Source organism: Larimichthys crocea, chromosome X, assembly GCF_000972845.2.
Source record: "Larimichthys crocea isolate SSNF chromosome X, L_crocea_2.0, whole genome shotgun sequence".
Lineage (NCBI taxonomy): Eukaryota > Metazoa > Chordata > Actinopteri > Sciaenidae > Larimichthys > Larimichthys crocea.
In genome coordinates, this window is record NC_040020.1 from 40,150,923 (window position 1) to 40,161,736 (window position 10,814).

A 10,814-nucleotide genomic window follows, 5' to 3' on the forward strand; every position below is an offset into this window, starting at 1 on the left:
AAGTGGTTTGTGTGAAAATAACCAGAGTTATTTACGGTAATTTAAAATCACGTTTAACTCGTTAAAGCGACACTTCTAACCGGTTAAACACCCCGTTTTTTATTATTTATTTATTATTTATTTATTTTCCGATCAGCTGTTTTGAAAGGGGGGCGATGACGTCGCTTCCGGTTTCACACCCGACATTACAACAACAAGGCGAGCCGAGCCGAGCCGAGCCGAGCCCGGGGACGACGGAGAGACGACGGTACCGCGAAGAGCGAGCAGGTACGCGGTTTAAAAACTCTCCGTGGCGACGGTCTGACCTCCCGGTTCACCGAGTTCGGGCGGTCGGACGCGTTGTCACGGCGGGAAACGGGTCGCCACGACAACCGGGGAGCTAACGTTAGCCACCGAGGCTAAGCTGCCCTTATAAGGCTCGTGACGTGTCACGTGTCAGTTGGTGTGGTTAGTTTAGTTAACCTGGGTTAGTTAAGTTAACCCGGGTTAGTTTAGTTAACCCGGGTTAGTTTAGTTGGTGAAGCTCGACTCGGTGATCTGAAGTAGTTTAGACTGTACGTGGAAGGTGTCAGGAAGTGACGTTACCCTCACCTGTGTGTGTGTGTGTGTGTGTGTGAGAATCAGATGGTCGCGGGTTCGATCCCCGCTTTGGGTGACAGCGTCATAACTGACTAATTAAAACTTTCCTCATCAAACACACACTGATGAGTGTTATATAACTTCCATGTTCTCACTTCCCTGCGCGCTGATCCACAAAACGAAACAAAAAATGGGGGCGGCAGTAGCTCGGTCCATTGGGACTTGGCTTGGGAACCGGAGGGTGGCCGGTTCAAGTCCCACATGGACCAAAAAAAAATATGGAAGGTGGACTGGTAGCTGGAGAGGTGCCAGTTCACCTCCTGGGCACTGCCGAGGTGCCCTTGAGCAAGGCACCGATCCCCCACAACCGCTCACTGGGCGCTGGTCTGGCTGCCCATCACGCCACCATCTCTCTCCACGTTTGCATGTCTATGAGCCCTTGTACCTCGTACTGCATGTGTCAAAAGAGTGAAAAAAGAATTTCCCCATTGAGGGATAAATAAAGTATAAAAAACAAAACAAAAAACATCAGATTAACAAACAGAGCCTCGATGATATTTGATTATCGGGAGGTCTGTTAGAGCGCCCCCTGAAGAAAAGCGTCTTATAGTAGAAAATACGGAATTTAAAAAAGTATTTCTGATCAAGTGTCACATGTCCATCAGGAAAGTCTGTAAATCAGGCTTCTTGTTTTTGTTTTTTGGTTGGTCGGAGTCGTCAGAGAAACATTAATAAAAGTTGCCGTGTGTGATTTGTGACTCGACGATATGAAACCTGATCGTCACGTCGCTCAGCCTCTTTCTTTGAAGATTTAAAATGTGCTCTTTCTGTCTTTCCACCAGAAACACCTGAAGAACTCCCATCGATATATAAAATCCACCGACCTCCACCTGAGATGAGGTCGATGTTGTAGCGGGGGAACCCGCCCCCTTCACACACACACTCTCAGCAGGGACAGGTTCAGGTGTGTTGAGTCCAGAATGGAGAGGATCTGAGGGGAACCTTTCTCCTCAGGTGAAGTCCTGAGTCGTGACACGAAGCTCTCCTGAGCTCAGATTCTTCAGAGCCATGGACGCTGGGGCGCTCGACAGTCCCGTGACCCTGGTCATTAAAGCCCCCAACCAGAAGTATGAAGACCAGACCATCAACTGCTTCCTCAACTGGACGGTGGAGAAGCTGAAGAGTCACATCTCCAACGTGTACCCCAGCAAGCCGGTAAGTGGCTTCTCTGGTTCTCTGCTTGGCGTCTGGGTGGATCTAAACACACTCTGAAGCTGCCTCGCGGACCAGGACGGATTCCTAATCGATTAACGTATTACCTGTGGTTTCAAACGCCACAGTTTTCTAACTGTGATGGCTCAGCTACACCGAGTCAGGCCACATCCAGGCAGGATGGAGTCCTGTGTGCAGATGAAGATATATAAATATACGTGTATCTATCCAAATAAACAGCAGGAATAACTGTAGACAGTAGAGTCGTGGTGGGAGCCAACAGTAAAGTTGATTTCCGACCTCCTCGGGAATACTCTGGAAACATTTTGAGGTTAATTTTAGCTCCGAGCTCTCTCTCGGTATCACTTCTCAGTTTATATCTGAGCGAGTTATATTTTTACCACGCGCCTCGTCTGGTTCCACCGCAGAGAAAGAAAGATCATCAGCAGTGACTAAACCGTGCTGGCCTGTCGCTCTTACCGTGTTCCTGTCTCTCTGCGCTCTGGTTGTGTTGCAGCTCTCCAAAGATCAGCGGCTGGTGTACTCGGGAAGGCTCCTTCAGGACCACCTACAGCTCAGAGACGTGCTCCGAAAGGTGAGAGCGGCAGTCCTTTGTAACGTAGTGAAACAAGTCGTGTTCACAGCGGGGAAATTATTCACTTGTTAGTTACAACATGAAGTCTAAAACCCAAAGACGGAGGCTGTTTTCTGGGGGGAGAGTTCGCCGAAGAGTCGGGGGAGAGTTCGCCGAAGAGTCGTCCGGGAGCACTGACCGGGTCAGGCCGACTTTCCCACAGTAGATGGGTGTTTTCTTTCTCATATAAGTTGTCAAAGACACTAACTACGACAACCACCAGCTCTCACTAACCCAAAGGCGGAGGCTGTTTTCTGGGGGGAGAGTTCGCCGAAGAGTCGGGGGAGAGTTCGCCGAAGAGTCGGCAGAGTTCGACATAAACCAGAACATTTTTATCTCATGTAGTTGTTCTGTTGTTTGTTTTTTCACAAATATCTATGTGCAAAAGCTACAAATGCCACATGTTTGGTATCAAATTAAAATGAAAACTGCAGCTGCAGTTCTTCCGGGGTCTGGAGGATTAAATGCTTTTATTGTGAAGGGTCAGTGTGTTCTGTAGGTATTTGTGTGCCCATGCTCTGACGCTGCACGTCTCTCTGTGTGCTGATCAAAGCAGAACAAAGGCCGAGCATTGTGTCTGAACTCTGGACGCTTCCACGCTAATCCTTCCCCTCTCTCTCTCTTTGTCTCTCTACTCTGCCTCCTCCTCCTCCTCCTCTTCCTCGCCTTCTTTCTCTCGGCTGACGCCCTGACCCACAGCAGGATGAATACCACATGATGCATCTGGTGTGTACCTCTCACAGCCCCCCAGCCTCGCCCACGCCTCGCAGCCCCTCCACGGCCAACCCTTCCTCTTCAGAGTCCAGCGTGAGTAAACCCACAAAACAAACGGCAAAATTCTGCCGAGTCAAACATTCAAGAGAGCCGAGTCATTCAGGGCTTTACGCGTGGTGAACAACACGACACGCGTCCTCAGCTTGTGATGCGTGTTCACGTCTCATTACTCAGAGTTCAGACAGCACCAGCTCCGCCTCACCTGCCACCACATCCAGTCAGGACAGTCAGCCCGCCTCCTCCTCGTCTTCCGGCCCAGGAAGTTATGACGGCCTGAGGTATCGCAGAGGCTTCGGCCAGTACGACCCTCAGAGCCCGGCTGGCGTCCCTCAGTGGTAAGCGAGTCTCTGAAGAAGAGCTGCTGTCCTCATTAGACACTTTTAATAAGACATAACGTTGTTCACAGGCCGGATGGAGCCCAGGTCCCTCTGCAAGGCGGCCTGCCTGCCAACATGCCCCCTCACCCCATGTACATGCCCATGCAGATGCTGTGGTGGCAGCAGATGTACGCACACCACTACTACATGCAGTAGTAAGTTCAGGGTCTCTTCTCTGTAAATAAATGTTTGTAAACTTTAATTTGAAATGAACTCAAACCTTCCTTCCTTCCTCTCCTCAGTCAAGCAGCAGTAGCTGCCTCTCAGCCTCCCAGCACCTCCGCTCCTTCCTCTCCCACCTCCTCCTCCTCCTCCTCCTCCTCCTCACCCCATCAACCCGCCCAGCCCAACGAAGCCGCGCAGCCCCCGCTGGGGCCCAACCCGGACCCCAACCCTTTACCCGAGAACCAGCCGGCCAACCCCAACATCCAGATGAACGCGCAGGGCGGGGCGGTGTTAAACGACGACGAGCTGAACCACGACTGGCTGGACTGGTTGTACACGGTGTCTCGCGCCGGCGTCCTGCTCAGCATCGTTTACTTCTACTCCTCGTTCAGCCGCTTCGTGATGGTGGTGGGAGCCATGCTGCTCGTCTACCTGTGAGTCAGGCGTTGGTTGGTTTGATTCAGTTTACTGAAGATGTTTGAAAGATGACAGCATGTCACGTCTCTGTCTCCCCCCCCTCAGACATCAGGCCGGCTGGTTTCCCTTCAGACTGGAGCAGCAGAACCTTCGAGGAGGAGAAAGAGCCCAAGCTCCTCAGGAGGAGGAGGGACACCAGGACATCCAGGAAATGGTGAGTTTGACTTCCATCTATTCCAACACGTCCTCTGCTGGTGAGCTGTGGAGTTACTTCAGAACTGTCTGCACAGTCTGCTCAGTTTTCAAAATAAAACACCCTGTGCACATCTTAAAAACAGACAAATCATTTGATGCATGTTCACTCGTGGTAGAAACACGTAAACCAGAAGAAATGAACAGGTTAACAAAGTCTGATGGACAAAACTGTCCTGGTGACGTCACAGAGCCGCGCCCGGTGAAACTCAGTCGTAAAGGTCGACAAAGGTCGAATCTGTGCACAAAGACCAGAACACAACGCAGTTATGGTATGACGATCTCCTCGACCTGTCTGTTACGTCTCCTTCTGTCACTGCCATGTAGAGAGGATTTAGAGAATTTAAAAAGTGCTAGAAAGCCAAATAAAGTGTGAAGATGAAGTAAATAATCTGCACCTCCCTCCTGTGTCCCAGGAACGTCTGATGGATGAGGGGATAGAGGACGACGACAGCGGTGAGGAAGGAGGTGGAGGCCCTGACGAGCAGGCCCAGGCTGCTGCTGCTGTCCCCGAGCCGAGCTTCCTCTCCACAGCCTGGTCCTTCATCAGCACCTTCTTCACCTCGCTCATCCCCGAGGGACGGCCCCAACCGGCCAACTAGACCGGACCTCCCGGGCTCTGCCAGCAGGTACCGCTCTGCAGAAGTGTCACACTTCACACCTTCGTCTTCAGACCCTTCCCGCCTCCGACACGCTGCCAACAAACGGACAAACAGACGGCGAGCGTGCGGGAGAACAATAAATATCACGTCGTGTTAACGGAGTCAAAGCTTCAGTAGTTTTATTTTTAAATGTATTTAAGCTGACGGTGAGTTCACTGACACGCCGGAGGGAGCCGTCTTCCATTTTAAGCAGAGGGACAGAAGACAAATCATAAATCATAGAGACGTTTTCATGAATGCACACTGTGCGTCGTGACACTGCAGCTACTGAAGCACATTGTTTTCCCACTTTGTGTATTTGAACATTATCTATTTACACATGTAAGTATATGCATCTTTAATTCCTGAATATGCTTTTTTCAATAAAAAAATCTCGCTTCGGTCCGACTCGCCTGCTGTGGTTTACTCCCTGCTGTGTAGGCTGATGTCCTGCAGGTGGCGGCGCTCGCACACAGACGTCCAGGTGACTGTGGAGACGAAGAGACGACGTTTATTTATTATTATTTATTTATTTATTTATTTCAAACTTCTTCATGATTTTCTTTCATTCTTTATGTTTCTGTTTTTTATTAACAAGAAGCAAGAACACAAAACATTCAGCATCAGACATTTCATTTTCATTTCCAAGCTCTCACAAATTCATCTCAGTAAATTATGACTAAATACAAAAGAACCGAGCCAGTTTACATTTCTGTTCACAGAACAAGTAGCACCAAGTCTCTAAAACCTGGACGTAGTCTCCGTGACGTCCCCGCAGACTGTCTAAAACCTGGACATAGTCTCCGTGACGTCCCCGCAAACTGTCTAAAACCTGGACGTAGTCTCTAAGACGTCCCCGCAGACTGTCTAGTTTACATTTCTGTTCACAGAACAAGTAGCACCAAGTCTCTAAAACCTGGACGTAGTCTCCGTGACGTCCCCGCAGACTGTCTAAAACCTGGACGTAGTCTAAAACCTGGACGTAGTCTCTGTGACGTCCCCGCAGACTGTCTAAAACCTGGACGTAGTCTCTGAGACGTCCCCGCAGACTGTCTAAAACCTGGACGTAGTCTCTGAGACGTCCCCGCAGACTGTCTAAAACCTGGACGTAGTCTCCATGACATCCCCGCAGACTGTCTAAAACCTGGACGTAGTCTCCGTGACGTCCCTGCAGACTGTCTAAAACCTGGATGTAGTCTCCGTGATGTCCCGCAGACTGTCTAAAACATGGACGTAGTCTCTGTGACGTCCCCGCAGACTGTCTAAAACCTGGATGTAGTCTCAGTGATGTCCCGCAGACTGTCTAAAACATGGACGTAGTCTCTGTGACGTCCCCGCAGACTGTCTAAAACCTGGAGTGCCTTGCTCGAGGGCCCGGCTGGTGCAGGGACGTTGTAAAGAGTTCTAACAGCAGAGTGTCCTCTAAAGTTGCGGCCGGCTCACGGGCTCGCGGCGCTCTGACACTCTGCTCACAGATAGAGAGAGGTAGCAGCTCAGACAGCGATGCACTTCAGAGAGTCCTCCAAAACCCCCTAATCAAATGACCATGGATTTTTGTGTAGTTGGTCGTAGAAGGCCCAATTAATTATGCATGACAGCGGCTTGACGGCCATTTGATTTCGTTACGCGCGGCCCCTCCGAGCCGCCGATCCAATCAGGTTAGCGTCCCCCCCCCCTCGTCCACCGCTCTCTCCGCGGGGTTAGACTCCCCTTATCAGAGGGAGAGATTTCTTTAAGAGGGTGTTTGGGGTCTTGTAGGACATTTCATCATCATAATAAGTCCTTGTTATGCAGCCGGCTCTCCTGATTCCCTGCTATCAGGCCTCGTTGTCTTTGGAGACGCTGCAGTTGGGCTGGACACATGCCACAGAGATAGACTGAGTTTATTAGGTAAACACGGAGGAGACGGGGATGAGAGATAGAGTGTGTGACACCTGGGAAGACGGGATGGTGATGCACTGTAGCACCTGCTTTCAGTAAATGTGCCCCGACTGAGCATGTGCAGGAAAGACTTACGTGGATTTCACCGTCTGTGAAAATAATCTAAAGATTCAGAGGAGCAGAGAAACCTGCACGAGAGAGGCCAGGCCCAAAACCAAGTCCATGACCTTCGACCCACTACGACTTCAGCAGGTGAACCCAACCTGGACGTAGTCTCCGTGACGTCCCCGCAGACTGTCTAAAACCTGGACATAGTCTCCGTGACGTCCCCACAGACTGTCTAAAACCTGGACATAGTCTCCGTGACGTCCCCACAGACTGTCTAAAACCTGGACATAGTCTACGTGACGTCCCCGACTGTCTAAAACCTGGACGTAGTCTACGTGACGTCCCCGACTGTCTAAAACCTGGACGTAGTCTCCGTGACGTCCCCACAGACTGTCTAAAACCTGGACGTAGTCTCCATAGTCTCTGTTCGTCCAGGTTTTAGACAAACACTCGGATCAGGACATCTACATGTTCTCTAACTGCTGTCCTCTTTCATGTGGACAGTCCGAGGACGCTTTGAGGACAGAATTAGGATGTAGAAAAGTGAACGTGACACATCTCAAGTGGAAATTACGCTTGAATTGTAATTTCAGAGTTTTAAAAACGATCATATATTCATGAAGTCCAGCGTGGCTCTCGTATAAACTCCGGCATGTGTCAGAGGTAATATCGTGTCACCCGTTAAATGGATTTTCTCGGCTGCGTCTGACACTGAGAGCAGAAATACTTCTTGAATCTTTTGGCCGACTCACTTGTGTCTAAAACACACAGACGTCGTGATTAACGTGATTATCTCCTGATTCAATTGATTCCCAAATGTACCTGAATGCATCAGCTCAGTTCAGACGTCTGTAGCCGTGCAGCCTCACTACTGTGTGATTATATATGAACGTAGATCCCGTGAGCTCAGTTCACACATCTGCAACTGAAACAAAAGTTGTAATTCCATCGCAGCCTTTTTAGTGTCTTTAAGCTTCTTGTTTTTTTTGTTGTTTCTTATGGTTTTGGTTCTGCCTCGTTTCCAGCAGCCACAATAAACCGACGGTACACTCCCAGACACAGATAGAGGCCAGCTGGGTGAACATTCAACTTCAAATCATCATCATGGACCTCCACAGGTTTCTGAAGAGCCGCTGTGAAGCTCAGTGTCAAGGTTGCTGAAAAAAAGACGCCTGTAACCACACCCACCTGTCAATCAAAGCGTCCACGCTCCTAATCTATCATAACTTTAAGCCTTAATATAATGTGAACAGGTGAGTTGTATATAAATTCACCCTCAGTACAGTTGTCATGAACGGGGAAATTAGCTCGTCTCGTCTTCTCCCGCTTATCTGTTAGTCGGGTCGCGGGGGCAGCAGCTTCAGCAGCTTCAGCAGGGCGGCCCAGACTTCCCTCTCCCCAGCCACTTCGTCCAGCTCTCCCAGGGGGACCCCAAGGCGTTCCCAGGCCAGCCGAGAGACATAGTCCCTCCAGCGGGTCCTGGGTCTTCCCCGGGGCCGCCTCCTGGAGGGGCGTGGCCGGAACATTTCACCAGGGAGGCGTCCAGGAGGCATCCTCACGAGATGCCCGAGCCACCTCAGCTGGTTCCTCTCGATGCAGAGGAGCAGCGGTTCTACTCTGAGCTCCTCGCGGATGGCCGAGCTTCTCACCCTGTCTCTGAGGGAGAGCCCAGCCACCCTGCGAAGGAAGCTCATTTCGGCCGCTTGTATTCGCGATCTCATTCTTTCCGTCACTACCCAAAGCTCGTGACCATAGGTGAGGGTAGGAACGTAGATCGACTGGTAAATCGAGCCGGAAAGGGTGGAGTGCAGCCTCCGGGTCGGGGATGAGATCCTGCCTCAAGTGGAGAAGTTCAAGTATCTCGGGGTCTTGTTCACGAGTGAGGGAAGGATGGAACGGGAGATCGACCGGCGGATCGGTGCGGACCCTGCACCGGTCTGTTCGGTCTGTTCGTCCGCGGTCTGTTGTGGACGTTAGAGGAACTGCAGGTTGTGTCTCTATTTAGCCACGTAGGTTGCGGCTTGCTTCAACCTTTGCTGATGATGCTTGTCCTGACGTTATAAGAAGATAAGTTGTTGTGTTTAAAATGTAGATTTAAAATTTCTATGGTAGCCCAGAACGAACAAACTAAACTCGATTTCGTGTTTCGGGGTCACTGTAGTTTGCAAGAAAGGAGAGGGTGAGTTGAGGGTGGTCGCAATCAGCAACTACACCACAAGGTGGCGCTGAATCCTCCATCACGCTGGACCTTTAAGTCGGCGTACAGCTCCAGACGTGACGTTGAAGCCGCCGCAGCTGCAGAAGCGAGATTAGTTTGTGAGGAAGTCCTGTCGCCTCCGTTTGTCCTCGGCCAACTTTGCTCTGTTCGGCAACAGGTTTCACATTTCAGCACGAACTCTGCTGCGTCCTCTGTCCTCCTGAAGCACTCTGTTTGTTCAAAGCGCTTTATCGCTAAATTTGACTTGGCACGTCTTGTCGGGGGAGATTGCGGCTGATGAGACTCTTGACCTGCAGATAAAACATCCATTAAGTGGTTTTTGTCTGGAGGATGGAGGATGGGTGGAGGATGGGTGGAGGGGGTGAATCTGTACTCTCATTAGCATATTGTTAGCCATTTGTAAGACGGCGCAGCAATGGATACACGCCGCCAGTCACCACGCCATAAAGAACCACCTCGCACTCTGCTGCCGTGCTAAATGTCGTCTCCGACATTGTAATGCTCGCCGGCTGTCCTCCGCCAAGCGACCAAACGACCGCTAAAAGCCGGAGGGACGGAAAAAAAAAGGGCCAAGATGCAAAATTGATGGAAATGACATTAGATTCAGCTCATGCTCCTCACTGTGTAAATTAGGCCCCAAAATGGACTCTCTGGCCCGACTGTTGGCTCCAATTTGTTAGGCCATACCTCACGGTGGCTCGCCTTGCCCTTCCCCTCTCCCTTTAATCCAATCAGAGCCACACTGGATGTTATTTATTTGTTTATTTATTTATTTTCGAAGGATGTAACCGATTCTTATCGGGGCCCGGAGTGGGGCCTTCTTCCTGGTGAAACGGTGACTAACGTCCAGCCATCGATCCGTCAGTTCGTCTTGCGGTGGCGGGTGATGGTTCTGGTGATAGACTGTGTGTGTGTGTGTGTGTGCACTACACTGGAGTCAATAGTGCAGATATGGGTGTGTTTTCAGTCCATGAACACTAACCGGCTTCATACAAACATGATTTCATTGTTTTATTTAATTTTTTTGCTCATGAATGAAGTTTTTTTCAACGGTCGGCAGAATGCCTAAAATGTAAAAGTACGACACGTTCCTGCATTAGGACGTTTTGATGCATCATCCCAGAGTTGACTTTAATATTTTAGCAGCTGCTCAGGGTTTAAGTTTGGTTTATTCAATTTGTTTATGCAGAAAATACATTTGGCTGCAGCTCATTTCCATCTGTGCTCCCTCCTGAGTGCTCGATTTTGGTCCGTCCTCGTCCTCGTCCTCGTCCTCGCACTCTTTCTTTAACCTTCTCCTAACTTCAACTTTTTGCAGAACAGACCTTCGAGTTCAGTGAAGATGAAGCTGGCGTTACTCTCGACTTTTATTATCGTGTAATTCTAAATAAGCCAAAATTATCTTGTGTTTGTTAGGGACTATTTTTTCTTTAGAGGCGGATTAATAAACGTTTATCAGCTGCAGTAAACATGAAGTCATAAACAAGTTATTTCTTTGCCTCTATAAACTCCTACATAAAATATAATTATTACATCTATATATATTACATATTTAT

General features: G+C 49.7%; 1 protein-coding gene across 2 annotated transcripts; it reads left to right on the forward strand.

Annotated features, from left to right (window-relative positions):
• Positions 1–129: 129 nt before the first annotated feature.
• On the forward strand, positions 130–5,456 carry herpud2 (HERPUD family member 2). 2 transcript variants are annotated; one of them, XM_019273735.2, is made up of 9 exons: positions 130–267; positions 1,422–1,794; positions 2,309–2,386; positions 3,125–3,232; positions 3,374–3,534; positions 3,606–3,731; positions 3,819–4,175; positions 4,264–4,372; positions 4,827–5,456. In XM_019273735.2, exons 2-9 carry the CDS (start codon positions 1,648–1,650, stop codon positions 5,010–5,012), a joined length of 1,272 nt encoding a protein of 423 aa, XP_019129280.2. In that variant the 5' UTR covers positions 130–267; positions 1,422–1,647; the 3' UTR covers positions 5,013–5,456. The 2 variants fall into 2 exon arrangements, with proteins under 2 accessions (XP_019129280.2, XP_019129282.2); XM_019273737.2 differs by having other exon boundaries at positions 3,128–3,232.
• The last annotated feature ends 5,358 nt before the right edge of the window (positions 5,457–10,814 follow it).

What these genes read in the sequence shown, in the direction of transcription:
- herpud2 (XM_019273735.2), top strand. Translation starts at nt 1,648, where the DNA reads ATGGACGCTGGGGCGCTCGACAGTCCCGTGACCCTGGTCATTAAAGCC. An exon ending in ACGTGTACCCCAGCAAGCCG is followed by an intron (nt 1,795 to 2,308) that starts GTAAGTGGCTTC and finishes GTTGTGTTGCAG; the next exon opens with CTCTCCAAAGATCAGCGGCT. An exon ending in TCAGAGACGTGCTCCGAAAG is followed by an intron (nt 2,387 to 3,124) that starts GTGAGAGCGGCA and finishes CCTGACCCACAG; the next exon opens with CAGGATGAATACCACATGAT.